At 48.6% G+C, this 27,107-nt stretch overlaps 11 protein-coding genes across 11 annotated transcripts; 8 read left to right on the top strand and 3 right to left on the bottom strand.

Moving 5' to 3' along the window:
• Window positions 1–315: 315 nt before the first annotated feature.
• On the top strand, window positions 316–8,548 carry MCYG_04404 (polyketide synthase; the record flags this gene model as incomplete). The annotated part of the gene is made up of 8 exons (XM_002846621.1): window positions 316–492; window positions 544–630; window positions 685–742; window positions 813–1,087; window positions 1,191–5,064; window positions 5,089–7,271; window positions 7,329–8,063; window positions 8,282–8,548. 8 exons carry the CDS (start codon window positions 316–318, stop codon window positions 8,546–8,548), a joined length of 7,656 nt encoding a protein of 2,551 aa, XP_002846667.1.
• Window positions 8,549–9,020: 472 nt separating this feature from the next.
• On the top strand, window positions 9,021–10,792 carry MCYG_04403 (conserved hypothetical protein; the record flags this gene model as incomplete). Its single annotated transcript, XM_002846620.1, has 2 exons — window positions 9,021–10,644; window positions 10,704–10,792. The coding sequence occupies 2 exons, from the start codon at window positions 9,021–9,023 to the stop codon at window positions 10,790–10,792; spliced, it is 1,713 nt and encodes a 570-aa protein (XP_002846666.1).
• A 383-nt stretch (window positions 10,793–11,175) lies between these two features.
• On the top strand, window positions 11,176–12,120 carry MCYG_04402 (conserved hypothetical protein; the record flags this gene model as incomplete). The annotated part of the gene is made up of 2 exons (XM_002846619.1): window positions 11,176–11,270; window positions 11,319–12,120. The coding sequence occupies 2 exons, from the start codon at window positions 11,176–11,178 to the stop codon at window positions 12,118–12,120; spliced, it is 897 nt and encodes a 298-aa protein (XP_002846665.1).
• A 426-nt stretch (window positions 12,121–12,546) lies between these two features.
• On the top strand, window positions 12,547–15,144 carry MCYG_04401 (RGP1 protein; the record flags this gene model as incomplete). The annotated part of the gene is made up of 3 exons (XM_002846618.1): window positions 12,547–13,093; window positions 13,149–14,204; window positions 14,282–15,144. 3 exons carry the CDS (start codon window positions 12,547–12,549, stop codon window positions 15,142–15,144), a joined length of 2,466 nt encoding a protein of 821 aa, XP_002846664.1.
• Window positions 15,145–16,137: 993 nt separating this feature from the next.
• Window positions 16,138–17,039, top strand: MCYG_04400 (DBF2 kinase activator protein MOB1; the record flags this gene model as incomplete). The annotated part of the gene is made up of 4 exons (XM_002846617.1): window positions 16,138–16,339; window positions 16,427–16,520; window positions 16,573–16,706; window positions 16,798–17,039. 4 exons carry the CDS (start codon window positions 16,138–16,140, stop codon window positions 17,037–17,039), a joined length of 672 nt encoding a protein of 223 aa, XP_002846663.1.
• Window positions 17,040–17,499: 460 nt separating this feature from the next.
• MCYG_04399 (ATP synthase subunit 5) lies at window positions 17,500–18,719 on the top strand (the record flags this gene model as incomplete). The annotated part of the gene is made up of 5 exons (XM_002846616.1): window positions 17,500–17,661; window positions 17,783–18,091; window positions 18,157–18,246; window positions 18,305–18,485; window positions 18,711–18,719. The coding sequence occupies 4 exons, from the start codon at window positions 17,500–17,502 to the stop codon at window positions 18,416–18,418; spliced, it is 675 nt and encodes a 224-aa protein (XP_002846662.1).
• Window positions 18,720–19,101: 382 nt separating this feature from the next.
• Window positions 19,102–19,797, bottom strand: MCYG_04398 (uncharacterized protein; the record flags this gene model as incomplete). Its single annotated transcript, XM_002846615.1, has 3 exons — window positions 19,102–19,489; window positions 19,567–19,656; window positions 19,730–19,797. The coding sequence occupies 3 exons, from the start codon at window positions 19,795–19,797 to the stop codon at window positions 19,102–19,104; spliced, it is 546 nt and encodes a 181-aa protein (XP_002846661.1).
• An 846-nt stretch (window positions 19,798–20,643) lies between these two features.
• Window positions 20,644–23,102, top strand: MCYG_04397 (extensin; the record flags this gene model as incomplete). Its single annotated transcript, XM_002846614.1, has 1 exon — window positions 20,644–23,102. The coding sequence occupies one exon, from the start codon at window positions 20,661–20,663 to the stop codon at window positions 23,100–23,102; it is 2,442 nt and encodes an 813-aa protein (XP_002846660.1).
• Window positions 23,103–23,195: 93 nt separating this feature from the next.
• MCYG_04396 (diphthamide biosynthesis protein 1) lies at window positions 23,196–24,598 on the bottom strand (the record flags this gene model as incomplete). Its single annotated transcript, XM_002846613.1, has 2 exons — window positions 23,196–24,358; window positions 24,439–24,598. The coding sequence occupies 2 exons, from the start codon at window positions 24,596–24,598 to the stop codon at window positions 23,196–23,198; spliced, it is 1,323 nt and encodes a 440-aa protein (XP_002846659.1).
• Window positions 24,599–24,955: 357 nt separating this feature from the next.
• Window positions 24,956–26,127, top strand: MCYG_04395 (hydroxymethylglutaryl-CoA lyase; the record flags this gene model as incomplete). The annotated part of the gene is made up of 2 exons (XM_002846612.1): window positions 24,956–25,234; window positions 25,327–26,127. 2 exons carry the CDS (start codon window positions 24,977–24,979, stop codon window positions 26,125–26,127), a joined length of 1,059 nt encoding a protein of 352 aa, XP_002846658.1.
• Window positions 26,128–26,508: 381 nt separating this feature from the next.
• On the bottom strand, window positions 26,509–26,949 carry MCYG_04394 (conserved hypothetical protein; the record flags this gene model as incomplete). The annotated part of the gene is made up of 1 exon (XM_002846611.1): window positions 26,509–26,949. One exon carries the CDS (start codon window positions 26,947–26,949, stop codon window positions 26,509–26,511), a length of 441 nt encoding a protein of 146 aa, XP_002846657.1.
• Window positions 26,950–27,107: the final 158 nt, after the last annotated feature.

The following is a 27,107-nucleotide window of genomic DNA, read 5'->3' as shown; positions in this document are numbered from 1 at the left end:
CCAAGAGGTTGAATAACGTCTGAGTACCATTTAGTAGCTCTTAATGTTGATCTAGAGTTATACTAACTAGATCATATCATGTAGAACCCTGTAACGACATTTTCTGGCAGCCGCTACTAAATATAGAGATAGAAGTGTATGCCGAAGAGCTTGAGTTGCTAGTCAGGAGGATATTCGACTTCCATAACTCTGCATAAATTGGCTTTTGCGGCTCTTCTGTTAATTTACAGTATAGAAAAGGTCAAGACCACAGCATGCTATCCCAGGATAAAGAGCCTCTGTTTATACATACCAATGTCTTCAACTGTTTCCAATATGGGTAGTGGGCCGATTGCCATAATTGGTTTGAGTTGTAGGTTCTCGGGTGACGCAACAAGTCCAACAAAACTATGGGCGTTGCTTGAAGAAGGGCGGAGTACGTGGAGTGAGATTCCACTATCACGGTTCAATCCCAAGGGGACCTATCACCCAAACGGCGAGAAATTGAGCACTGTAAGTATTTCATCAGCTTGTCAAATATTGTAGAGCTAACGAATGTCATAGTCACATATTCGCGGTGGCCATTTCTTGAGAGAACATTTGGCACTCTTCGATGCTGCTTTCTTCAACTTTTCCACTGAAACTGCTTCGGTAGGGGCAAAACATAGTAAATCGACTGAACTTCGGCTGACATCATGCACCTAGACGTTAGACCCTCAATTCAGGCTTCAATTGGAGTCTGTATATGAAGCACTCGAGAATGGTATGACACTCAGAGTTCTCATCCGAATTTCTCTCTTTCCTGATCATTCACTAATCTGATTTCTGCAAAGCTGGCCTTCCCCTACTGCAAATTGCAGGCTCCAATACCTCAGTTTTCGCTGGTACATTCTTCCATGACTATCGAGATGGCCTGATCCGTGATGAAGATAATCTACCAAGGTCCTTTATTACTGGGATTGGCTCTGCCATGGCATCCAATCGAATATCCCACTTTTTTGATCTTCGAGGGGCGAGCATGACGATTGACACCGGGTGTTCAACGACGCTTGTAGCGCTTCACCAGGCGGTAGAAAACCTAAGAAGCAGAGGGAGCGATATGAGCATAGTGAGCGGTGCGAATGTGCTGCTGAACCCTGATAATTTCAAATCTTTAGGGTCCTTTGGGTAAGGATATCCACCTTATGAGTTTCCAATCACTCTGACTGTAGCTTAGCTTCCTCTCGCCCGATGGCAAGTGTTTTGCCTTTGATGAGCGAGCTAATGGTTATGGGCGTGGAGAGGGCGTGGCCACTGTGGTTATTAAACGCCTTGAAGACGCCCTCATGGCTAATGATCCAATTCGGGCTATTATTCGAGAGTCGGTCCTCAACCAAGACGGTAAAACTGAAACCCTCACATCCCCCAGCCAGAAAGCACAAGAAGCTCTCATGCGAGCTTGTTACGCTAAAGCTGGCCTTGAACCCTTCCATACACAGTATTTTGAGGCACACGGAACAGGTACTGCCACTGGTGATCCAATTGAAGTGGGTGCTATTGCGTCAGTATTTCAGAGTCATAGACGAAATGAGACTGATGCCCTACGCATTGGCTCTATCAAATCAAATATCGGCCATACTGAGGCTACCAGTGGACTGGCTAGTGTCATTAAGGTTGTGTTAGCTATGGAAAACGGCATGCTTCCACCGTCAATCAACTTTGAGAAACCCAATCCTCAGTTAGCCTTGGACGATCGGCGACTAAAGGTGGTTACCGAATTAGAACAATGGCCAACAGCTTCTAGTCAGACTATGCGAGCGTCAGTGAATAATTTCGGCTATGGAGGTTCCAACGCCCATATCATTATGGAAGATGCCAATGGGTTCACACGAGATGGCATTGTCAACGGCCACGCCAATGGTGTTAACCTTCATACCTCTGAGCCCAACGGCAATGGGTATCAGCTTCTGGTCATCAGTGCCAAAGACGAACATACACATGAGAAAATTATCACTAGGATGATAGAATTCCTTCGCCAAAGACCACAGTGTAGTTCTAAGGATACCGAGAGTTTCCTTCGAAGCTTGATATATACTTTGGGCCAACGTCGTAGCATGTTTCCCTGGATATCCGCATACCCCATCCCAATAACTGAAAATATTGAAGGAGTTACTGGTATCTTGGAAACGGCCAGATTTAAGCCATCTCGGGTGTCTCAATGCCCACGTATCGGTATGGTCTTTACTGGCCAGGGGGCACAATGGTTTGCCATGGGTAGAGAATTGATTGCAGCGTACCCTTTGTTCAAACTATCCCTTAAGGAAGCTGATAGCTATCTAAGAGAACTTGGGGCGGACTGGTCGCTAATGGAAGAACTTGGTCGTGACACAACTTCAAGCCGGGTCAACCAGACCGCCTTTAGTATACCTATCTGTGCTGCGGTGCAGATCTCGCTGGTCCGACTGTTGGAAAGCTGGGGAGTAACGCCGGCAGCAGTAACCAGCCACTCAAGCGGGGAGATTGCTGCTGCATATGCGGTAGGCGCCATCAGCCTCAGATACGCCATGGGCATTGCGTTTTATAGAAGCAGACTAGCCGCTGAAATAGCCCTAGACGGCGATATCAGGGGAGGAATGCTAGCTGTCGGCCTTGGCCATCTGGATGTGAAGCGACATCTTGAGCAGCTGACTTGCAATGCTCTAGCAGTGGTAGCCTGCATCAATAGTCCTTTTAACACGACGGTAGCGGGTGATATTACAGCGATTGAAGAACTCGAGTTGTTGCTCAAATCTCAGGATGTCTTTGCTCGTCGACTTCGAGTGGGCACTGCGTATCATTCTCACCACATGGAGCCCATCGCAGACAAGTATCGCCAGGCACTCAGTAACATGCCGAAAGAAGAACCCAAGATAAAACGTCTAGGAGAAATCGCTTTTGCATCGCCCGTCACTGGCTACCGTCTTACAAATGCCCAAGCACTTGTCGACCCAGAACACTGGGTTGGTAGTTTAATGCAACCCGTTCAGTTCGTTGATGCCTTCATCGAGATGGTTCTGGGGGACATGTCTGACGACGTGCATAGTCAAAGTGTAGACATTATTGTTGAAATTGGCCCACATACTGCCCTAGGGGGCCCTATTCAAGAAATACTCACCATGGAAGAATTTGACGGAATCCGGCTGCCATATTATGGTAGCCTCGTGAGACATACTCACGCAGTTGAAAGCTTCCAGAAACTAGCAGCAAACTTGCTAAAGGAGGGCTGTCCACTCAAAATTGACGCCATCAACTTCCCTCAAGGGAGAAGCAAGAGCGTCCGTGTCTTGACAGATCTCCCTTCGTACCCATGGAACCATCAGACAAGGCACTGGCTCGAACCACGGCTCAACTTGGGACTTCGCCAAAGGGACCAACATCCCCACGAGCTACTTGGATCCCTAATCCCAGGATGCAATCCTGAAGCACCTGTATGGCGACAAATACTGCGTTCTTCTGAAGCTCGTTGGGTTCAAGACCACGTTATCCAGTCCAAAATGCTCTATCCTGGCTGTGGATTTGTTTGTTTGGCTATTGAAGCGATCAAACAACAAATGGACATTACCAAACCACAGGAAGGCTCTGGGGTATCTGGTTACCATATTAAAGAAATGAATGTGCAGCAGGCACTCGTTATCCCAGAAAGCACTGAAGGAATTGAATTACAAACCTCTCTGCGCCCTGTAAATGGCAATTCGGTTGGCTTGCAAGACTGGAAAGAGTTTGAGATTCATTCAATTACTCCAGAAAATAGATGGATGCTCCATGCAAGAGGTCTTGTTATGATTGAGTTTGACAACATAGAGAGCACCATCTCTTCATTTGGTCAGGAGGTACGATACATACGACCAGTTAACGCCATTGATATGTGGACTACCCTAGAATCACTGGGTATTAAGTATGGCCCGACATTTAGGAACATTAGCAACATCCGTCAATCCATGGCCGACCTGCAAGCAACAAGCATTATCACAATACCTGACACGTCTGCGCCCAATGACCTACCTCCTAACCACATCATTCATCCCGCCACGCTTGATGCTGTTGCCCAAGCTGCTTTTACAGCTCTTCCCGGAGCTGGCTTCCACCAGGATAGTCCTCGGGTTTTCCAGTCAATTAGCAAACTCTGGATTTCGAGTAGAATAAACCATCAGGCAGGCCATGAGTTCAAATGCCACACGACACTCGATTATGCTGATGTACAAGGTATAAGGGCTACTGTTGTACTCGTTGATCAAGGCAAGCGTGTGATTGAAGTGCATGGGCTGAAGCTTCGCTCGCTGGGTGAAAGTGGAACTCAACCATTGCCAGGGCTCTGCACCAAAATAACTTGGGAGCGTGATAATGATTTAAATCTTCACTCAGATGTAGTTTTGCAAATGGGCGAAAACGAGGACCTCAAAAAACTGTCCTTATGTTTCATGAAAGATGTCTTGACTGAAATTTCCCCATCTGAAGCGGATGGTCTTCAGGGCCATTATGGTGACGTTTATTCTTGGATAAAAGACAAACTGAAGCTTTCGACGCCAGATACTATACAGTCAGATCGAGTTCGCCTCGCTGAGAGGGCAGCAGAAACAGGCATGAGAGGCCAATTGTTGTGCCGCGTAGGTCCATGTTTAGCAGATATCCTCCGAGGCCAAACGGTTGCCCTAGATATTATGAACGATGGTAACCTCCTCGAGAAGTGGTCGCGGTCTTCCAACCATAATACTGATAATATTGCGCATGAAGCTGCTCTGCTTCGTCAGATCGTGCACAAACGTCCCCAAGCGCGAGTCCTTGAACTTGGGTCACGGGTAGACGGCTTGACCCGTATCTTTCTAGAAGCACTAAGCCCGCTCGGCTCCCTGTATCACTTCACTAATGCTTCCGACAAAGATTTCAAATATGCTGAGCGGGAACTAGGGCCATGGAGCCACATTCTTCGGCTGGATGCACTTGATATTGCCCAAGAACCATCCACGCAAGGATTCGAGCCGGGCAGTTATGACGTTGTGATCATGTCTGGGATGGCGCCACCCTCTACCCAAGCCTTGAGAAACATACAATCCCTGATAAAGCCTGGCGGTAAGTTGCTAGTAATTAAGGCAGCTTGCTATGAGCTTTGTAGGGAGCTTATTTTTAGCCTCCTTCCCGAGCGGTGGGATGCTAATTGCAGAGATCAAAATATATGTTTGGATCTTGTTTCGTGGGATAAGCTTCTCAAGGATACGGGTTTCAGCGGTATCAACATTGCGGTGCCTGACTTCAGTGGTGTAGCCACATACCAGACGAACACGATGGTATCAACAGTGCCGCTGGTTGACTTGGCCCAGTGTCTCCCCGATGATATTATCCTCGTCACTAGTAGCAAGGGAGGCATACCCCCGCCACAATGGCTTGAGGCTTTACAGCATTCCATTTCCATAACGTATTCAGGTAAAGTCCTCACATATATCCCCGAGATATTTGCCCTAGAGGATACACCAGCAGATTTGTATACTGGCAAGACCTGTGTTTTCGTAGGCGAAATGAATCAGCCTATCCTCCGGGACATAGACGCCACGACCTTTGAAGCTATCAAGGCCATGACAACTAGGTGCAAAGGGCTGCTTTGGGTAACCCGTGGTGGCTCCGTGAGCTGTGAAAATCCAGACTCTGGCCTTGCAGCAGGGTTCCTTCGTACTGCAAGGAGTGAATACCTTGGTCGATCATATATAACGCTAGATCTCGACCCCTCTACATATTTATGGTCTGAAGACAATGTTAAAGCGATTGTGCAAGTTCTCAAAGCGAGCTTTGACGGGTCCTCGACAGGCGAGTTTGAATATGCCATTCGAGACGGCATATTTAAGATACCCCGTCTTTTCAGTGACGGGCACCGTACCCAGCTTGTCTCACCCGTTGATGCTACAGCAAGTGACGCAATCAAGATGGCACCTCTATCTCAGGCCAATAAAGCCTTGACAATGAATATTGCTGTTCCTAAGCGACTTGACACCATCTGCTTTACAGAAAATGCATCTCTCTCGGCCAGCAGTGAGTTATCTCCTGAAACAGTCGAGATCGAGCCCCATGCCTATGGTATCAATACTCGTGATGTAATGATCGCCACCGGCCAGCTACGTGACGATTGTATGTTTATGGGCCTCGAGTGCGCTGGTATCATCACCCAGGTGGGTGCCAAAGCTTCCATGCAAGGGTATTCTATTGGGGATAAGGCATTTGGTGTCCTGCCGTGCGGAGGAATCGGGAGTATTGTTCGAACGCCTTGGACAAACATCATGCCAATGCCTTCGAGCCTCAGCTTTGAAGAGGCTGCTTCACTCCCTTTGGCTTTTTGTACAGCATATATTTGCCTTACCAGCCTAGTTCATTTGGAACGTGGCCAGGCCATCCTCGTCCATGAGGCAGAAAGAAGTGTAGGGCAGGCGGCTCTGATGGTGGCTAGATATATAGGTGCAGAAGTCTATGCTACAGTCAGAGCCCCCGAGAACAGCGAGATGATAAATCGCAAATTTGATATACCGGAAGCCCATATTTTTAGCAGTCGAAATACTTCCTTTATCGCTGGCGTGCTGAGTGCTACCGATAGCCGCGGTGTCAACGTTGTCCTCAACTCCCTATCAGGGCCGCTTATCTTAGAGAATATCAATGTACTCGCTCCATTTGGCCACATTATTGACATCAGCCAACGTGACTCCGAAACCAGAGGCTCACTGGAAATGCCGCCCCCTAACCGGCCAGTTTCAATATCAACGTTCTCACTCCTTGCTCTCGCTCAGTACAGTCCAAGTCAGCTGCATAGCGCTATGGTTGAAATTACTCAACTTATTGGGAAAGACAAGATTTCACCAGTCCATCCTCTTACATCCTACTCCATCAAGGACATTTCAGAGGCGTTCCGTCGTGTCCAGGAAGAGAATCATGTTGGAAAGGTTGTGTTGTCCATTGGCCCAGATAGTATGGTCCCAGTACTACAACAGCTTCCCACAATGAGATTCTCACCGGATGCATCCTACCTCCTAGTTGGTGGTGTGGGAGGACTAGGTTGTTCTATTGCACGGTGGATGGCGGACCAAGGGGCCAAGAGTATTATCATATTATCGAGGAGTGCCGGCAAAAGTGAGCAAGCCGCTGCACTTGTTAGCGAACTTAGCCAAGTAGGCTGTCAGGTCAAGGCTTTGAGCTGCGATATCTCACGAAAAGATGATTTGGCGTGTTCTCTTCGTGAATGTCAAGACGATGGAATACCACCCATTCGTGGCGTCATACAAGGAGCCATGGTTCTAAAAGTAAGTTGCATAATTGCTGAAGAAGTAAAGCTCCTCTGTTACTGATAAACATTGAAGGACACCCTTCTCGAGCGAATGACGCTTGCCGATTTCCAAACCGCCATATACCCCAAAGTCCATGGAACATGGAACCTACACGCTCAATTCGCGGATCCAGGCTGTCTAGATTTCTTCGTAATGTTATCTTCTGCTGTTGCTGTTGCGGGTAATGCCGGTCAGGCCAACTATGCTGCCGGAGGATCTTACCAAGATGCGCTTGCTCGCTGGCGAGTATCCCAAGGCCTTCCTGGCGTCTCTATCAATCTCGGAGCCGTCAAGGATATCGGGGTTGCTGCCAATACAGGTGTATTGAGCCACCTACAGAGAGTAGGTTACTTCCCCATCCACGAGGAGCAAGTGCTTTCCATACTTGGTACCGCTATACTTTACCCGTACGAGCCACAGGTTGTGGTCGGGCTGAACACCAGGCCCGGGTCCCACTGGGATATCGGAGGGGGATCACAACTTGGACGTGATATGCGGTTTGCTGCTCTGAAGCCCCGTGATCCCGATAGCGCAGACGGCAAGAACCTGACCGGGAGTTCTAACTCACTCACTAGCAAGCTCGCAACGGCCAAGTCGTTGGAGGACGCTGCTGGCCACATTGGCGAAGCTATTGTGGAGAAAGTATCCAGCATTTTCATAATTCCTTCGAATGATATCGACTTAACCAATAAGCCTGCACAGTACGGTATCGACTCCCTTGTCGCAGTTGAGCTCCGAAATATGCTCGTTCAGCAAGCAGCGGCAGAGGTATCTATCTTTGATATTCTGCAAAGTGTCTCCTTGGCCGAATTAGCCTCGGCTGTTGCTACCAAAAGCAAGTGTGTCAATGTGTAGAGCCACTCCTTTTGAATATAAGCGTGTTCACTTTGCCTTAACCCAAGTTGCCCAGTAAACATGGCTGGCTCACCTGAGATCTCATTACAGACGTAGAATCTAGATATGTGAGGCTGAAACTCACCCTTTAGGGCTTCTATTATCACGTGTCTGTTGACGACGTCCAAATATCCCGATTTCTTCTTACTCCCTCTCTTCCTCAGCTTCATCTTTGGTTCAGTGAGAAGAAGCCTGTGTGTACTCAACCAGGTCCCCGGTTATCGACATTATATCAACAAAAAGCCAGCTGCGTCGCCGGGGGCCTGGTTGAGTACGTTTTTTGTTCTATTCCTACTCCCTTGACTTTGAAAACTGGTGTTAAGCCTCCTCTTAAAGTCAATATATATGAATTTTTCTAGCTCTCCTCATACTAATTGTGTGGTATATCACGGTCGACAGGCTTGGTCTCTCTCTCTCTCTCTCTCTCTCTCTCTCTCTCTCTCTCTCTTTCCCCTCTCTTTTCTCTCTCATTTTTCCACCATTCTCAACTCCATCAGTCGCATACAACAAACGCGCTCACCGTTTGCTCGGTCATACAATGCTACTTCTTTACAAAAGGCCTCATCCATCAATCCGTTAAAACGAGAAGCTGCAAAATGAAAAACTGTTCATGACGTCATTGACCTTCGGAAACGCAGGAACAGTGAACACTCTACGTTGTTTTGCCACAAACATTTTCCTACATATATATACCTGTGTTTCTTCCATCCCCCCTCCTTTGGTTCTTCTTTTCCTCCCTCTGCACTACTGGCCCCGTCTTCCCTCCTCATGATACACGGTCAGATCTCGAATAATCACTCTCAGTCTCTCCAGCGACGTATTTGATTCATCATGGGCTCTAACGAGGAGAAACTGAACAGTTTTCAAGAAGGATTCCCTGCTACCTTTGGAGGCTTTTTCAAGGTTGCTGGAGGCCAAACCAAGAAGGTGTCGTCCTTCTTGGTGAACTCTCCTCCTGATATTACTCCAAATACCCGCATCCTTGCTGTTTGTGGCGTCAGTGACGATTCGGACAAAGCTGCAAGCCCGGAGCATGACGGATGGTTTTATTCAGACTTTTTTGCCTTCCACACTTTGCTACATGGTCAAGGAGCTGCGCAAAAATGGTGTTGTAGTGATGAGCCAGCTCTATTACTCCAGAAATACGGCCAGTACTTTCACGGGAACCCATACATGGAGCGGCGGGTAGTCCTGAATGAATCGTTGATACAGACAGAGCTTCATGACGTTTGTATCTCCTCTGCGTCTAATCTTCTTCAAAACTTTCTGGAGCTCCTCCATGAAGAAGCTACCCACGCCGTCCAGCAGAAAGCTCCGCTAATTCTTTTCCTTTTTGGCCATGGCGCGGAGATAACTAAATCAGTTGAGATTGGTGTGGCTGGTAACGAGCTCAGCATACCCACGGTTGCCAGTGTCGTCGGCGACAAAGTTGACCTCACGATCATATCAACCGCCTGCTACTCTGGAGGATGGGCTGTAACCTCACCCCTTAATGCGACAGTACTTTCGGCTGCTGGGGCAGAAGATGAGAGTGAGTCTTGGCCAAAAAGCTCATCTCTGTCAAGAGCATGTGGAAGTGTATATGCTTCCACCTTGATCAAGTCCCTTGCAGATACATCAAACAATGAACTACTACAACCACAGCCAGAACTTCGCCCATCTTCCTCTTTATCAGGCCAAGATGCACCATCTACTTCAACTGATCAGGGATTAATAACATTTTCCGAATTTGGTCGGACTGTCCACGCATTACTCCTCAGTAGAGTGGATCGGCTCGGTTACCTTCACAATTTATCGTTTAGCGCTCGTGATGACGATTGGGAGAGCTACTGGAGAAAGAGAACCGGAGTTCCCCTCGCAGACTTAAAGGCAAAGTGGGAGAGACTTGACATAGTTCAGCCACAAACTTCATCATCACTTAACAGAGACCAAGACGCTGAGGTTCATGTGCAACCGGACAACATCTCGTTATACAGTCTGAGAGGCCAATATGGATCAATTACCTCTTACATAGGACAACTCTGCCGACTTGCAATCAGCTACCTAGCAAGTTATCCGGGTCGTGACTCGCTTGCTCCAAACTCATTCTTCCATCAAAACTGTCGAGACCTCATTTCAAGAAGAAAGAAATTTAATCTCTCTACACTTGAAGTTATTGAGTCAACATTACGGTACCGAATGTCCTTAAACTTTCTAGCAAATCAGCTTGTGTCTGGCTCTCGGATTCCTCTTCCACATAGGAAGCTTTGTGAAGAATGGGACCCAATTCAGAAGGCCAATTACGAGCTCAATGGATGTAACAGCCTCAACGAACGACTTTACCCCCTGTTTCCGCCACCACTCCCTAACCAAGGCCGAGGCTGGAACAAGCCCCGCTGGTACATTGTCTGTGCTTTGATGGAAGCAAATCTCTCACCGACGGAACTTAATCTTCGAGTAGAATCTCTGCTACATGGTACTACTTCGCCTTTTAATTGCACCATCTTTTAAGCCACATCGCTAACTATCTCATAGCTTCACGAGTCATCGAGCAAAGTCAAGAGATGATTCTACAGAAGAACCCAATGATCCAGTCGAAGCGAGGCCGCCTGCTCAAGTCCTGAAAAAGTCTCATATGTCGAATATCGCCATCAAAGAGAGGAGAGCGATCCAACAGCCCATAGCTTCGGATAATTACGTCATTAACTAGTTCTTCAAGAAAGGGAAATAGGAAAAAAAACATGAGACGTCGAATAAGAATGCCGGCCTCCAGCGCGGTATTCATGTACAAGAACTTATTAAATATATGTCAGGTCATTAGTTACAAGAAAATTTTACCATCACCATCTTTCGTCTTCAAAATGTAGACCTTAATCCCAGCATGGCCTTGGAAAGATGTGTCACGTGATATAGCGCAGAATGTTTTTTTGCAAGTCAAAATCTTTCGTTCTCTGGTAAATATAAAGATGAGCAGTTCAAACGGGCTTGATTGTTTGCAGCACTCAATATGTCTGCCCAGTCATCGTCAACAGCGAATATATTTGTTGTTCTGCGTCAGCTCCGGTCACTATGCTACTCTAATCGCCCAGTCACAACATCACTGTTTGCGCACTCTCTTCCACCTCGATTTATCTCTTCAAGAGCCTATAGCAGCTACACTGCGTCGCATCGCACTCAGTCAACTACCTCGACTAATGCCATAAAAACACAATGGCATTCATCAGCCTCCTATTCTACCGCTCCTCCATCAAAGCCTGAAAAGAGGCCCGTTGAAGACATTGACTTATCACAACCAATGAAATCTAAGCCTAAGAAACCTCAACCAGCATGGGCAGTTCAGAAGAATGCATTAAAAGCGAAATTTAAAGAAGGATGGAAGCCACGGAAGAAGGTGTCTCCTGATACCATGGAAAGTATCCGCAAACTGCATAGCATGGACTCTGTTAAATATTCGACAAAGAACCTTGCGGAAGAATTCAAGATCTCCCCCGAGGCAATTCGAAGGATATTGAAGAGCAAATGGAGGGCCACGGAAGCAGAGGAGATTGATAGGAGAGATCGATGGGAGAAGCGAAAAATACGGATACAAGAACAGATGATGGAGCTTGGACTGAGGCATTCTGATCCTGTTAGCGAGGCGAGGCCCGGTCTACAGGAAGAGTTATCCCGAGGCACCAGTGTTTGGAATGCTACTGAAAAAACTGCTGGTGGATACCTACCTCAAAAAAGTAATCGGGAATTCTTTCCGAAGAAGAGATTTGGTGCTGAAGAAAGGTCAGCCCAGGACGGTGATCCTTGGGATGTTTCTGGGCGGGACGACCTTATTGACACCAAAAGAGACTCGTTTGGAGATAACTGGCCGCAGAACTCTCACATGAGGAGAGGCGCTCAAAGCCGTACTCAAACGGAAGATTACCATCGCCAGGGCTACAGGGGGAAGCCTAACTGGTAGAGCAACTCACCACTTCTTCCGTCCAAACCATAGCCTAGAACCGTCTATATATAATATCTCCAATTGTATAATATCATCCTCTTCTTTGTGCCTTGCTGTAGATACTGGCGTCTAAGCTAGCCGCCAAGCGCCCGCCAAAGCCACATGAAGATCGGCCAAGAACGTCTTGGAGAAAAGCGCAAGTTCGAACGCTCCGCATCTACAACTTTTGATGCTTCGTCCACGCAGCCTAACGAGTGCATCACTCGCTGGATACACTGCTACGTCTACTCCGTATACTAATAATCAATATCCTGCTCTGGCTGAACCCAGAATGCACACTTATACGCCAGAGATGCTCTGAAATCCTATCCCGGAACGACTTTTGACATGCGCCCAAACCCTTGACCACGCAACCATCCATGCTGCAAAACACAGCCAACCGTTATGTTATCGGACATTCAGGTCTTCGTGAGATGGAAAGAACAGACAATATTTGCCGGAGAGGATGTTGAATGCACAATCACCTTCAAGAATGTAACAGAGGAAGAGGCCGGGAATGAGGTTGTTGGAACAACAAAGCATTACCGGGGCGGATCTCGACCCATAAACACCGTCACAGATGGGACAAACTACTCTCCAGCAAAGTCTCTCAACCCATTCTCCTTTAATAATCCGCAGCGTCGACCACAGTCCTCGGGGTATCGACCTCGACAGCCGCTTCATAGGAGTTCCGCCTCTGTCGGCTCCTCTCCCATCCTTAGCCAAAGTTTCCCGCCAACCACAGCGTCACGTACCAATGGGACTACCAATCCGCGTGGCCATTCTCACAAACGATCTGTTTCGATAATATCACTGGAGACGGATATTTCTCATGATCGCAAACCGCTTTCATCTCCGCAGAGTCCGAGGCCTACTGGTCGACATACACGGTCTGCAAGTTTTCAGGCACCTCCGAGGAGATATGACCTTTACAAAGATGACTCTCAACCCGGTATTGAATATCCTTCCTCTACCCTTCAAGTTTCCCGCCCTAATTCCTGATTTAGTATCTCCCCGGACTCCAATGTCGAGATTCTCCCCTATCACCTCACAGTCCAACCTAGCCCTTCCAAACATCAAGGACGGATCGGACTCATCCCGCTACGCGGCCAATAACTCTCCTACAGCTAGAAAAGGCCCGATTCGGAGACCACCCCACAAGAGGAGTCCTTTCCATGGAGACTTCAAGTTTCCCCAAGCACCGCCTTCTCCTGAGAGTAAGACAAATCAACTACCGCAGCCATACACAGAAGGCCAGCCCGCAGAAACTACTACAAAATCTACCATACCCGAACATATCAATACAACCGTGGCAAATGGAAAGTTAGCAGTTGACCAGCCTCGCTGTCTTACGCCAGCAACAAAGCTATCTGCCGTATCCGCAATTGAAGGCAGCACTCGAAGTAGCACTGAGTTTTATTCCCTCAGCAATAATTCCACAGAAACTCTTGATTCTGACTATAAACTGGTTTCCATGAATAGAGGTGCTCCACGGCATCGAAGGCACCAGTCTAGCCTTGAGCCAAGCAGGAATGGTCGAGCTGCTGATTCACAGACACTTCTTATGGGCTACGCACAGATTAATGCTTCATTCACGGTTGATGGGTCACTACTAGATCAATCTATCTTCGAAGAAGTGAAGCGTAAAGGTGTTGTTGGCCATCATGGTAACAGCGAACGGTCACCGAGACAGTCTAAGAATAGAAGTGGGTTCTGGGGGAACATAGGGCTAACCAGCCTCGGAAACTCCCTTGCGAGCTTAACATCTACTGGCGAACTTGATGGACTAAGGGAAATGCGAGGCGCCTCATCGTCTCACTCTATACCTTTACTATCAACGCCGCAATCACTGCTTTTCGTGGACCTTCGTTTAGCACCTGGTCAGGAAAAGGCTTTTTCTTTCTCTTTTACTCTACCCCGCGGCCTACCTTCAAGCCACAAGGGCAAGGCCATAAAGATTTCGTATAATTTGGTTATTGGAACACAAAAAGCTACAGCAATAAAGGGGAACCAGCGGCTACACAAAATAAATGTACCATTCCGTGTACTTAGTGGTGTGGATGGTAAGGTTATCTCCGTTCATTCTTCATGTATCTTCGCATAGTTGCTGACAATGGGATAGCGCAGGGAGGTGTTCTAGGACACGACCTCATGCAACCTTACGTGGTGCTACGAGATGAAGCACGAGTGCAGAGCATTGACTCTGCGGCTCACCGACCACCGACAAAAGAGACGAGCATTAGCGCAAAAGCATGGACGTCAGCACCTCAGTTTCTATCGTATGTCGATGAGATTCTCAAGCAGCGAGACCGCCCAGACTCTTTGATGTCTCCGGTGACCCCTGGCCCACCACATCTTCATCACGACGCGCCCTTTTCCTGCAAAGATGCCATCGACTTGGCCATACTTCGCAGCAATCAGTCAACCGCATCAGACCAAAGTGCAAACCGCTTCGAAATATCACGCAGCGGTCGACGAGTCGCGGTTATCGTGCTCAATCGGCCATCCCACCGGATAGGAGAAACAATCGTGGCAACTGCCGACTTTACAAACGCAGCCATACACTGCCATTCTCTCCGTAGCTCACTCGAGACTCATGAGAAAATTAATCCGGAAATTGCACTTCGTTCTCCTGCAAGCATCATTCGCGCTACACGAAAAGTTCACGCTATGTGTTTTGAAAACACACTCTTCGCATCCAGAGTAGCGTTTACGCCGGCCATCCCAGTCTCTGCCACGCCTACTCTGATTACCTCTGGTGTGAGCGTTGAATGGCAGCTTCGATTCGAGTTTGTAACGAGCAGCGTATCCGATGCTACAGAGAACGTGAGAGCATCAGGAGTAGGCCTTTTGGAGCCCGTTGAACGTGATGAGAGGGGAACCGTTTTTGCAGCTGCTGAAAATATATCTTGTGAATCCTTTGAAGTCAGTATTCCCATTACAGTCTACGGTGGGACTGTGCAAGAGCCCAGTCGAGAGGACTTGCAGGGGATACCTATATAAAATCGCCGGTATGTTGAATCTATACTGAGACTAGAATCTACAGGTGATGTCACTTCTCACTGCATCAATGCTATAATATGTTACATAAATGAATATTGCCATGCCCTCTGTACCTCTTTGGGTTATCCGTTCTCGACTCCTGTCTCAAATCCATCAATCAATAATAAATAACTCGTTAGAGGAGGTTACTTAAATATCACCTTGTCATCTCGTTCTGGGAAACAGGATCTCTCAACATCTCTTACCCTACCGAAACCACAGCCAAAGATATACAGGGGATATACATATTTAGGCATCGCCGCAGGATCCTTTCAGGCAGTACACTGATGCCAACCACATAGGAAATAAACTTGATAGTGGCCTAGGATGGATGAATATCAGAACTTCCCCCTTTGGCAGATGTTACTTCGTACAATGTGTTCCATAGTTATTTCGACTAGCTATTATATCTCGGCAGTCCCTCCATTAGACCTGATAATAAGACCTAATCACAAGCCAGTTGTCATATGCTTGGATATTGACATAATCCTAGAGCTTCTGTCAAAACCACTTGAGAGATTGGGCCATCTTGCCAGCAAGCTGAGCGTGGGGATTTCATAGATGTAGCTGTTGCAGGTTGGTAATTCGTCGTCCTGGCAACGGACACTAGAAATGATATCATGGCTTTGCAGCGATACAAATAAACAACCAGCCAGAAGAAACATTGTACTCCATTTCCCTGCATCATCCAATCAGTTTCATCTTTTATCGAAAAGAAATACATTTAAAGAGCCAACGAGCTGACGAGAAACTGCAGAAAGGTGCGAATCAAAGGTGCATCCCTGTTGGCAGCCCAAAGAGCTCCAAGAGCATGGCAGCCTCCCTCATAACCACCATGTACGTTTCGACGTTTCTTTTGCTGCTGCAGACACTCTTATGCACTTGATTTGATAATTATCATATCAGTTTGCTCAAGACGAATATTGAATACACGACCGCTTTTATCGCTACAAGATGACCCCGCCGCTGACAGACCTTTCTTCAACCAACAGAAACTCCCGCACTCGAGGGCCATTCCGGCCGCGAGCAGCGAATAAAGGTACCGGAAGCTACCAGCTTAGACAGTTTGCAGAGGCAACGCTGGGAAGCGGGAGTCTTCGAAAGGCCGTCAAGCTTCCCGACGGAGAGGATCTTAACGAGTGGCTGGCCGTTAACCGTACGCTTCTACCAATACCCCCCTGATGGCTGACGGGCTGTAACAAGGGATACACAAAGATGCTGGGCCGGCGCTAACTTGGAATAGTGGTCGATTTTTATAACCAGATCAATCTGTTATATGGCTCCATTACAGAGTTCTGCTCGCCGCAGACATGTCCAGAGATGAAGGCAACAGACGAGTGCGTTCTCAACACTTGTTATCGTTTTAATATCGTTCTAACATGCTTACAGGTTTGAATATTTATGGCAAGATAACGAGAACTTTAAACGTCCTACCAAGATGTCTGCGCCTGAATATGTAGAACACTTGATGACGTGGGTACAGGCGAATATTGACAACGAGCAGATGTTCCCTAGCCATATAGGTATGCTGGGCCATTCCATTGCCGTTATCAGGCGTCAAGACATATCGAAACCACAGACGGTGAAACTGACAGCTGCATGTTCCTCCTCTAGGCGTGCCGTTCCCAAAGACATTTCCCTCTCTCTTGAAACAGCTGTTTAAACGAATGTACCGTGTTTATGCACACATATACTGCCACCACTACCCGGTTGTTGTCCACCTTGGACTGGAACCACACTTGAATACCAGCTTCAAGCACTACGTCCTGTTTATCGAGGAGCACAACCTGGCTAGTGGGAAGGATTTTTGGGGGCCGCTAGGAGACCTCGTCGAGAGTATGCTTCGAAGCGATTGATATCGTTAAGAGAGACCCAAAATGCCACTGTGCATCGCCCTCAGGCGACATTCCATTCTCCCTTCTTGTCTTCTTCTCGGCGTTCTTACCTGCCGCCTGTTTTACTGAATATTACCGGACCTGGAGTCCACTCAAACCGCCCCCAGCGAACGTCTTATGATAGATAACATGAATTATAATAATGATACACATACTTAAGAGTTGTCAGCTTCCCCCGTATATCATCGTCATCTAGCAGTTCTATCGCAGCTTTTCGTACTCTTTCGACTTTCATGCTGGAGTGAATTTTATATCACGTGACCCATTTTCCCTCATGTTTCGCCGGAAGCAAATCAAACGCACTGCAAGTCGACCTTAAACCACGAAGAATTGCAAACGCCAACAGCAGCATCTTCGGTTGCCCATCTCCAAAGCCGAAACGACTACCTCAATTCCACGGACCTAGTCCCTCTCTCTCGCCATGCTCTCCTCCCGTGTCGCCCAGGCGAGCCTTCGCGCTTCCGCCCAACAGTTCTCCCGACGATCCGTCGTCAACGGAGCCAGAACCTATGCCACCGCAACCCAGGATTCGAAGCCTCCAGTCGCTCTCTTCGGCGTCGACGGTACCTATGCCAATGCCTTGGTGTGTATACTCTTGATTTTACGATGCGGCTAGATGACAATTGGTTGTTGTCGCGCACTTCAGCAATCACTTCACGAAAAACGCATGGGCTGACGTTATTTATTTTTTTTCGTACCTCTAGTACACTGCCTCTGCGAAGACCGGAAGCCTAGAGCAGACCTCCAAGGCTCTCACTGCTTTGGCCGAAGTGTTCAAGAAGGACGCCAAGTTGGGACCTATCTTGCTCACTCCCACCTTGACTGCGCAGGACAAGTCTCAGATCGTTCAGGAATTGCAGAAGGTCACCGGCAAGAACGAGCTTTTGGGCAACTTCTTGACTACCCTTGCTGAGAACAACCGATTGGGTGTTTTGCAGGGTGTTTGCGAGAAATTTGAGACTTTGATGGGTGCTTATCGGGGTGAGATTGAGCTTAACATCACCAGCGCTCAGGTATGGCTTTCCCCCCTTCACTTATATATAGGGTGAATTATTATAGTATTGACCTTTCGGTATAGAAACTCGACCAGAAAACTATCCAGCGTTTGGAGACCGCCATCGCCAAGTCTGAATACAGCCAGGGCAAGAAACTGAAGGTCGTCACTAAGGTTAGTAGGATATTTGTTCCTTTTATATCCAATACTCCAGTATACTGACTTGATGCAGGTTGACCCTGAAATCGTCGGTGGACTTATTGTCGAGTTCGATGGCCGAACAATCGACCTCAGCGTCTCCTCCAAGCTCACCAAGCTCAACAAGGCTCTCACCGATGCTCTGTAAATAAGTATTGTGCTTCTAACATTATAAACACCGCGAGATCTGCAACAATAGAACTTTTGTATTATTGATTCCTTATATGTCTTGTTCATCTCCCAACAATCAATGCCGGGGGGTCTTCTGTCTAATGTTAGTCAAGACGCCAGTTTCAACCCAATGCAACAATGTATGTTGATGACAAGTAATGGCATTTCCCGATATAAACATTTGACATGCGCTCGAATTCCGACAACTAATCTTACAGTCAAACGGGAAAGGGGGGAAGGAATGGGAGTATTATAAAAACATGCAGAACAAAAAAAAAGTAGTCAAGCGACGGGAAGGTAAGCGAGTGAGCTATTAAACTAGTATATATGTGCTTGTGTTCATGCAAAGATGTAGTTTTCAAAAGAAGGGGAAAAGAAGAGAGAGACAGATAGACCAAACGAGGGAATCGTGTTCCCCGCAACCCGTCATATATTAACCATTCAGACATGTATAGACGGAGCAGCCAGGCATCGAGCGGGTTAGGGTAGGAAATGCCCATGTAAAAGGTATGCGTAGCAACGTCGAACATGATTCAGTTGGCGTCACTGGTTTGACGGCTGTGGGAGTAGAAAAAGTCATGGGTAGCAGGCCTTTGAGCTCGGGTATAAGATAATATATAACATAAAAAACGCTGTGACATAAGGGAGGAGGTTCAGCGATCAGGGCCATCCTCCCTTGCCCTTGGGGCTATCTTCCTGGTTGCGTCGACCATGAATACCAGCATGGTTTTCGGTCTCCTCGTCCTGGTCTGTGGTTGCAGGAGAGGTGGAAGCGTTGGTGGTGAAGCCATCGTCGGACTGGTTGGGCGTAGATAGAGGTGGGAGGCCACGCTCCTTATCTGCGGTAGAGACATCCAGAGGTGTTCTACCCCTGCGTGAGTTGTTTATGCCATTGTTCTGAGCCGCGACATCATTATTGGCACGGTCATCTGCCTTGTAGGGTTCAAGAGGGGCCTCCCCCTTTTGCATCCTTAGCCTGTTCTCGGTCGCTCGAATCCTAGCTTCCAGAGCTTCGAGCTCGCGACTCTGCATCGAGACAATTTGCTGTCTGTAATATCAACGCGTTAGCCGTCTTTTTTCCCCTCCCCCTTTCTTTTCATGCATCGGCTTGGAACTATAACATACTTATAGTGGATGGAGTTGGTGAGGGAGTCCACCTCCGAGTCGAGCATGAAAGCATTATCTAGAGCAGCAGCGAGAGAACGAGCCATGGTCCTGCAACAAACGAGTTAACGTCTTGACTCTGCATAGTTATAGTGAAGGACAGTGAAGAAAAGGAAGAACTGACGATTGAGGCCGTCTACCGTTGGGCTTCCACTCTTTATCAAGCTCCATATCCGTCATCTCTTGAGACATCTTTCGAGGTGATCGAGATTGAATAGGGGGTTGTTTTTATAGATTTCTTATAAGTACAAGTATATATCTGGTTTCAGGAGTGCGGTTCAGTTTCCTGGCTGAGGAAAGACGATCAAGGACGACGGGTCCCCCCCTGAGGTTTATATAACTTTTTCGAAACCAGAACCAGCTGGGACAGCTTCCGTCTGTTCACGAGGAGGCGAAGGAGAAAACGGGCGATGCAGGGCAAAAAAGAAGGTTGAGTCGCAGCAACGGTCAGGCTGGGGAGTCAGCAGAAGCGCCTTGGATGAAGCGGGAGAGAAGTCGATGATGATAAGTTAGCTAGTTAAGGTCAAGGTCGTCCCGTGGATTGCAGGAGGCGGCGGACTATGTATATATATATATATGGGCTTTATGGGTTGGGCAAAAGCAGTGACGCAGTTGACTTGCGAGAACCACAAACCGTCTCCTTTTCTAGCTTTTCCCTCTTCTTCTTCTTCTTCTTTGCTTCTTCCCCCTGAACGGTGGAGTTCTTTTTTTATTAGTTATTACCATTAATATTTGTACTATTTTTTTTTTTTTTTTGCTGTATAAAAATAATAAAAATAATAAAAAAATAACAAACAAAATGTCGATTTCCGATTTGGGAAAGACAAAAGTAGATCGTCAGATGACATCACGTGATGCTTCTTTTTCGACGTCGAAGGAAAAAAAAGTCGAAGACGATGAAGGAAGATGAAGAAAACCGGCGGCGACGACGATATACGAGACATACAAGGTACAAGACAGGAGAGGACAGAGGATAACAAGAGGCATACTACGGACAAAGGACGAAAAGCAGAGAAGAGGAGAGGATACAGAAGATAACCGCGGAGAGCAATGGGATGCCTTCTCTTTCATCATACACCCCCTTCGAGTCGCTGCTTTTCTTCCAGTCTCTCGCGACCCTAAAGACACGTCCAGACAGCTTTGCGCCAGTCTCAGAGCTCCTCCAGAACAATCCGTTTATCCAGCAGGATGTCAAGTACGACGCGAGCCGGCTGAGTCCGCAGGCCCTGGAGGAGCTATACTCGACCCTTTTGGCAGACGGGTTCCGGTCTTCGGACGATGAAGCATCAGACCACAGCCACGGTGCACAGGAAACTTCCAATCTGAGGAAGAGGAAACATGCTCAGACCGTGCAGAATGGAACTACAACAAGGTCACACTCGGCTGCCATGCCAGATTTGGTCAATAAGCTCTACGCTAGGTACAAAGAACGCGTGACAAGGGAGATACGGCGAGAGGAACAGCGGTACGCAGAGATCAAGGACGAGATACGGCGGCTGGAGGCTGGTGAGGACCTGCAGAAACCACCTGCCACTGTCAGTTCGAACGTGGCGGCCGGTCCAAGTGCTGTTACCCCCCCTGCTGCACAGTCGAGGCCAGACGCGGTGCGGGAAAAGGTGCTCGGCAGGATACCACAGGAAGGTGTTCAAGTAGCAATTCCAATACCCACGACCGCAGGCACATCGCAGGGAATACGGTCAGCGCAACCCACGGTAGGACCTCCTCCATTAACTATCCCCCAAGAAGCTCCTGGTCCAGCTGCGTATAACTTCAAACCACTGCCGTTGGCCAGCCAGGCACAGCAACATCCTCCTATACAGACTCCTCCGCCTTCCACTGGGACCATATATCCCAACATACAGCCATTTCCCCCGCCTGCTCATCCTACTACAACCATACCCCAACCACCCACATACCAAAACACCACCCCGCCCGTTCCTCTCTCCAGAGCCCCTCCCACCCAACCTCCAGCGAGCATCACTTGGAATAAGACATCCCAACTACCACCTAAAACGGCTCCCCAGACCGTCAAGTTCCAACCCCTCTTAACCCCGCAAACTATTCCCCAGTCCTCCTACGGCCACGGATCCCCTCGCACAACCCCCAAACCAGGCAGCCAGGCCCGTAACAAAGCAACACCTACGCAGAAAACTCCTGTCCCTAACGTCGACAAACCCAGCGTTCCTCTTCCCCAGAATCCACCTTTGCCAGCTACGCAGCCTAGTGGTTTAAGCAACCTTGCCCCCTCAACACCGGTAGTCCAACCCACTGTCGCGCCGGATACTGCTGCCCTTGAGAAACTAAAGACTCAGCTTCCCTCTTTCGCACAGTCAATAGGCCGGAGGCCACCGAAACCGTCATTGGTCACATCAAGTGGCAATACACCTTGGAAGATACCGGGCCCGATATCTCTGCCGGGTGAACCAGGGTCTCCCGAACGACCAAAGTCTGCGGATATCAGCCCTATCAGTGATCGAGCCTTATCACCTTCAGGGCAAGAAGATGTAGAACAGTGGGCTGGACAAGGTGCACGCCGTAAACTTGATCTTGGCGGTGGCCGAGGTACTGCGTCTCGTGACAGCCCCAGGAACGTTGGAAAGGATGTGCTGGAGGCTGCTTCGCCTACCAATCTGCCTTCCGGGCGGCCTCGGACACGTGGTCAGTCTATCACTTCTCGCGGCGAGGAAACTAGCCGTAATATCAAAAACGAGCTTCCGAGCACGCCAGTAGGTATCACCGGGGATGATTTTGACACCAGCACTTATCGGGCAAAGCGAAAGCGAAGCCCCAGTGGATCGTTTTCTCTAGGACAAGAACAGCGGCCGACAGATTGGACGAGAGACAACCGATATGTGATGTGCTCGCGAACATTTGGTCGCACATGCGGTCCTATAATGAACGACGTAGCTGCTCATAAATATGCGTCCATCTTCGCTAAACCGCTAACCAACCGTGATGCACCAGGGTACAAAGACCTGATCTACCGCCCTCAAGACATAAAATCTATCAAATCAGCAATACACCAGGGCAGTCGCGCTGTTGCTGCGGCTTCAGAAACAATGAATCCGACCCAATCAACAGATGAATCTCCGCCAGCAACAGCAGGGTCAGGTGCAGTCCCTTCTCCTAAGAGCAACGTACTCTTAGCTACGAAGTCAGCTGAACTGCTACCACCGAAGGGAATAGTAAACTCGTCGCAACTAGAAAAGGAGCTAATCCGCATGTTTGCGAACGCCATCATGTTCAATCCAACGCCTGATCATACGTTTGGCCCATCATTTCCCATGCGAACCGATTCCTCTTCCCGGGAGGGCACGCGGAGCGCAGAACCAGATGAGGGAGGTATCATCAACGACACGCTGGAGATGTACGAGGATGTGGAGAAAGCGATTTCGACATGGCGCTCCGCTGAACGCCCGATGGACGATGCCGGTGGGAAGGCCTTCTTGGCTTTAAAACGAGGAACACCGGGAGATCTTAATGACGCAGATGATTGAAAGTTTACTGTTTTTGTCTATTACCTTGTTAAACTTCATTCTGTTTGAATCTAACCAATTTTATAATATTTTATTTTATTATATATTTTTATACTATCCAGCGGGCGAGGCGATAGTAGTACCAGGTTTTGTCCTCCCCAGGCCTTCTTTTGCATAAAAGTCCATGGGATATATGCCATCATTCGCTTTATCCCAGTCCTCCTTTATCCCCAAGGCAATCAACGCCTCATACGGCGTGAGCAATGGTTTGGGGAACGCATAACCCCAATCGATACTTAGCCTGGGACAAGCAATCTGCACCCAGCAGTCAACGTCCGGCATACTCGCCAACTTGCCCGGAAATATCTCACTAAGCAGCAAATTCACAAATGGTATCCCCTTCTCGTTAAGGTGTGCCTCAATCACCCTCATGGTATGCGGATTCCCTTGCCGTCCCAAACTGCCCAATATAATGCCCCACCTCTTCGCCGACTTTGCGGCACTTATCGCCTTGCGGCGCAGATCCTGCATTTCTTCGTGATCGTACCGCTCCCGGCTCAGGGTGCGAGAGTAAGGGTCATACCTGTACGCCGGTATGCACGGGTTATGAATCATAGCTGATTCAAGGTGGAAGCGTCCATCGCCTAGGTAAAGAAGCAGATCCACCTGCTCGCTCGACAGACGGGGCGAAGTACAGCCTAGAATCTCCCCTTTGCTCAAAGGCATTATCTGCGGCACGATGATGCTAAACCCTTCTTTTTCCAGCACCGGTTTCAGCCCATGCAGGGTAGCGTTGAACTGTATCGTGCCTACTACCGCTATTCGTTGGCCAGACGTGAAATTGCGCTTTAGCGTGTCGATAAGATGCTGTGTATCTATGCCGATGTCGACAAAGATGTAGAGTGTTTTTATCTTGGTGACGTCCACGGGTACAAGACATGAGTGCGCATAGTGGACTAGCAGGTCGCATCCCAGTGCTCGAGCGGTGTAGTCGTCTATACAGCATGCTCCGTACGTCACGTCTCCCATTATCACGGTCTCGATTCCAGGACAGAACTGGTTCAAGATATCTGATATTGTAGTGGCGAACAGGAGCAGGCCCTCGGGAAACTGGAGAGCTACACGCTTCGCGCCGGACGAGCGTATCCTGTGTATCGTCTTGGGTATTTCAAACGAGTAGTTGTGTGGCAGGAGGGAGATGGCAGCTTTAATATCTTCATCATCGAGTATTTCTGCGGGGATCTGGTTCAGTGCTCTAGGACCCCGTCTTGTGGATGCTAGATAAACCGTCAGTATATCATATATCTATTCATAACCATTCTCATCTTTAGTTCTCGTTTAGAGCTCTTCTCCTTACCTTGCTGTATAGCTGTGCTGTGCGACCGCTGAGTCTCCCCTCCGGCTCTCTGCGCCTGCGCATCTGCAGTCTTCCTCCCTACAAATCTCTTTTTTGGCACTCTCGTCCCGTTTGCTTGTGGCACAGCCGGCGCATCCACTTTATATATATTATCCGCCATCTTCGCCAACTTCTCTCTTCTCTTCTTCTCTCCGTCTTTTTCATCTTTTCCTATCTTTCTTATCCCCCCCTCCTATCCCAAAAATTTGTATGACTAAGAGATGAGTAATATATTATTAATATCTTACTCAGCATAGATGACTAACACGGCTAAAGGCGGCGGCAAGTTCTTCCATGATTGGCTAGTCCAAGCGGCGCCGGGAATTTTTTTCAACATCGGAGCAAAATAGCCGAAGTTGACGGCCGCGAGCGCCGGCGAGGAACACAAGAAGAAGAAGAAAAGTCGCAGGTTCAGGCAGAAGAAAAGAAGAAGACTTGATATTATTTCGTTTTTCCGCTGGACGAGCCGACCTTTGACGTGCTTGCGCGCAGTGTGATCATGTTCGGACTCAGAGCTGCCTCCAGAGCCTCTCGCCAGGTGGCCTCACGACACGGCGCAGTCCGGTGTCTGGCTACCGAAGCCAAACTTGCTCCCGATTTCGTTCGCATCGTCGAGGTCGGGCCCAGAGACGGCCTGCAGAATGAAAAGAAATCTATCCCGCTCGAGACGAAGCTGGAGTTGATCTCCAGGCTTGCTGGGACCGGTCTCAAGACCATCGAGGCCGGCTCGTTCGTTCCCGCGAAATGGGTTCCTCAGGTGAGTATCGGATCGCGTGCCATGGATACTCAGATACAAAACAGTGGAACGAGATGGCTAATGAACGAATTATCGCTTTCAATTCCGTTTAGATGGCAAGCACATCTGACATTCTATCGCACCTCACCAAGACCCCGCCCCCCGCCCCCCATCCGATTTCATATAACTACCTAGTCCCCAACGTTAAGGGGCTTGAAACGCTCGTGAAAGTGCTGGAGTCAGAGATAGCCTCTCTCCCGGAGCAGGCTCGCCCAACAGAGCTGCCTGAGATATCGCTCTTCGCTGCTGCTACCGAAGCCTTCTCCAAGGCCAATACCAACTGTACAATAGAAGAGTCTCTTGCCAGAATCGGCCCAATCGTCTCGTTGGCGAAAGAGAAGAATATTCGTGTCCGCGGCTACGTCTCCGTTGCGCTTGGGTGTCCATATGAAGGACCAGATGTAGATCCCCACAAGGTAGCGGAGATCACCGCTTCCTTGCTGGAGATGGGCGCCGATGAGGTCTCTGTGGCAGACACGACGGGCATGGGGACCGCACCGAGAACCCAGAAGCTGTTGCAGACGCTGACTGCTGCCGGAATCGCCAGTAACGACCTCGCTTTGCATTTCCATGACACCTACGGCCAGGCTCTGGTGAACACTATCGTCGGTCTAGAACACGGTATAAGGATATTTGACAGCAGTGTTGGCGGGCTAGGAGGATGTCCGTACTCGAAGGGTGCCACTGGTAATGTGTCCACGGAAGATTTGATCCACACGCTGCACAGCCTTGGAATGAAGACCGGTGTGAACCTCGAAGCAGTAGCAAAGATCGGATCTTGGATCAGTGCTGAACTCGGTCGTGAGAACGACAGCAGAGCGGGAAAGGCGACTGTGAGCCGGCTTCAAGAGTAGTTTTTCTTTTTGGTCTTTAATTGAGACGTCCAGTCTTCACAATCTCTTCCTGGAATTATACCATATGTCATACCAGACACTCCCCCCCCCCTCCGTCCCTTTTTCCCCATGAAAGCATTTCTGTCACCACCCCCATAAGTTGACTGAAACTCCATGATTCACGGATGATGCCTTAATCTAGCAGATTGTATATAGTTAAGAGAACAGGCCAAATCCCTGTTTCGGTATAGACATATGTTCCAATCATGCATGCAATAATGTACATGGCGATAGTACCGTGCTGTTACCCGCCGCATCCTTCAGTCCCAGACGGGTGTATATAGCTAAAGCATAGCCAGTTGTAAGTCCTCGGACCTGCATCATGGCAGCCGTTCAACCGATTCAAAAGTCCGTAACCCTCCCATTATAGCTCCAATCACCGTCTCCACCCCATCTCAGCGGCTCATTCTTTGGCCCTCCAATCTCACCGGTCTTTGGATTCTTCTCTCCCTCGAATTCAGGCTTTGCACCCCGGCGTAAGTCTGGATGTATATCTCCATCCCCAGGGCTCTGGAGCACATCTTCAGGCTGGGACTGAGGAGACTGGTTTATCTGGGGCGGCGAGCGCGGTGTGCTGAAAGCCCCTGTTGACTGCTGCTGGAGGTTTTCGAATACCTCCTGTTCTTCTGGATCGAGTCGAGGAGGTGACGGCGACGGCGCAAAGCGACTTGGTTTAGAGTCTCGAACTGAAGAGATGGAGAGACATCGTGAAGCTGGTCTCGAAGTGTGCGTATATATCGGTCGGAATATCGAACATAGACTGTATCTAGCAACGCCTGCCATGGTCTATATATCACTTGCTGCTGTCTTCTATATCGGTTGTTGGTTGTTTTATCACGAAGAACGAGAAAAACTTCCTTGGAAGCTTCGCCGAAATCGGAATGTCTGGTTTTTCCGAGTCATTCATTTTTGTATACAGAAAAAGCGCCTCAACTTTGCGA

The sequence above is a fragment of the Microsporum canis genome, genomic scaffold (genome assembly GCF_000151145.1).
Source record: "Microsporum canis CBS 113480 supercont1.4 genomic scaffold, whole genome shotgun sequence".
NCBI lineage: Eukaryota > Fungi > Ascomycota > Eurotiomycetes > Onygenales > Arthrodermataceae > Microsporum > Microsporum canis.
The sequence above is the reverse complement of the archived record's forward strand: the minus strand, read 5'-3'. Positions and strand labels throughout refer to the sequence as shown.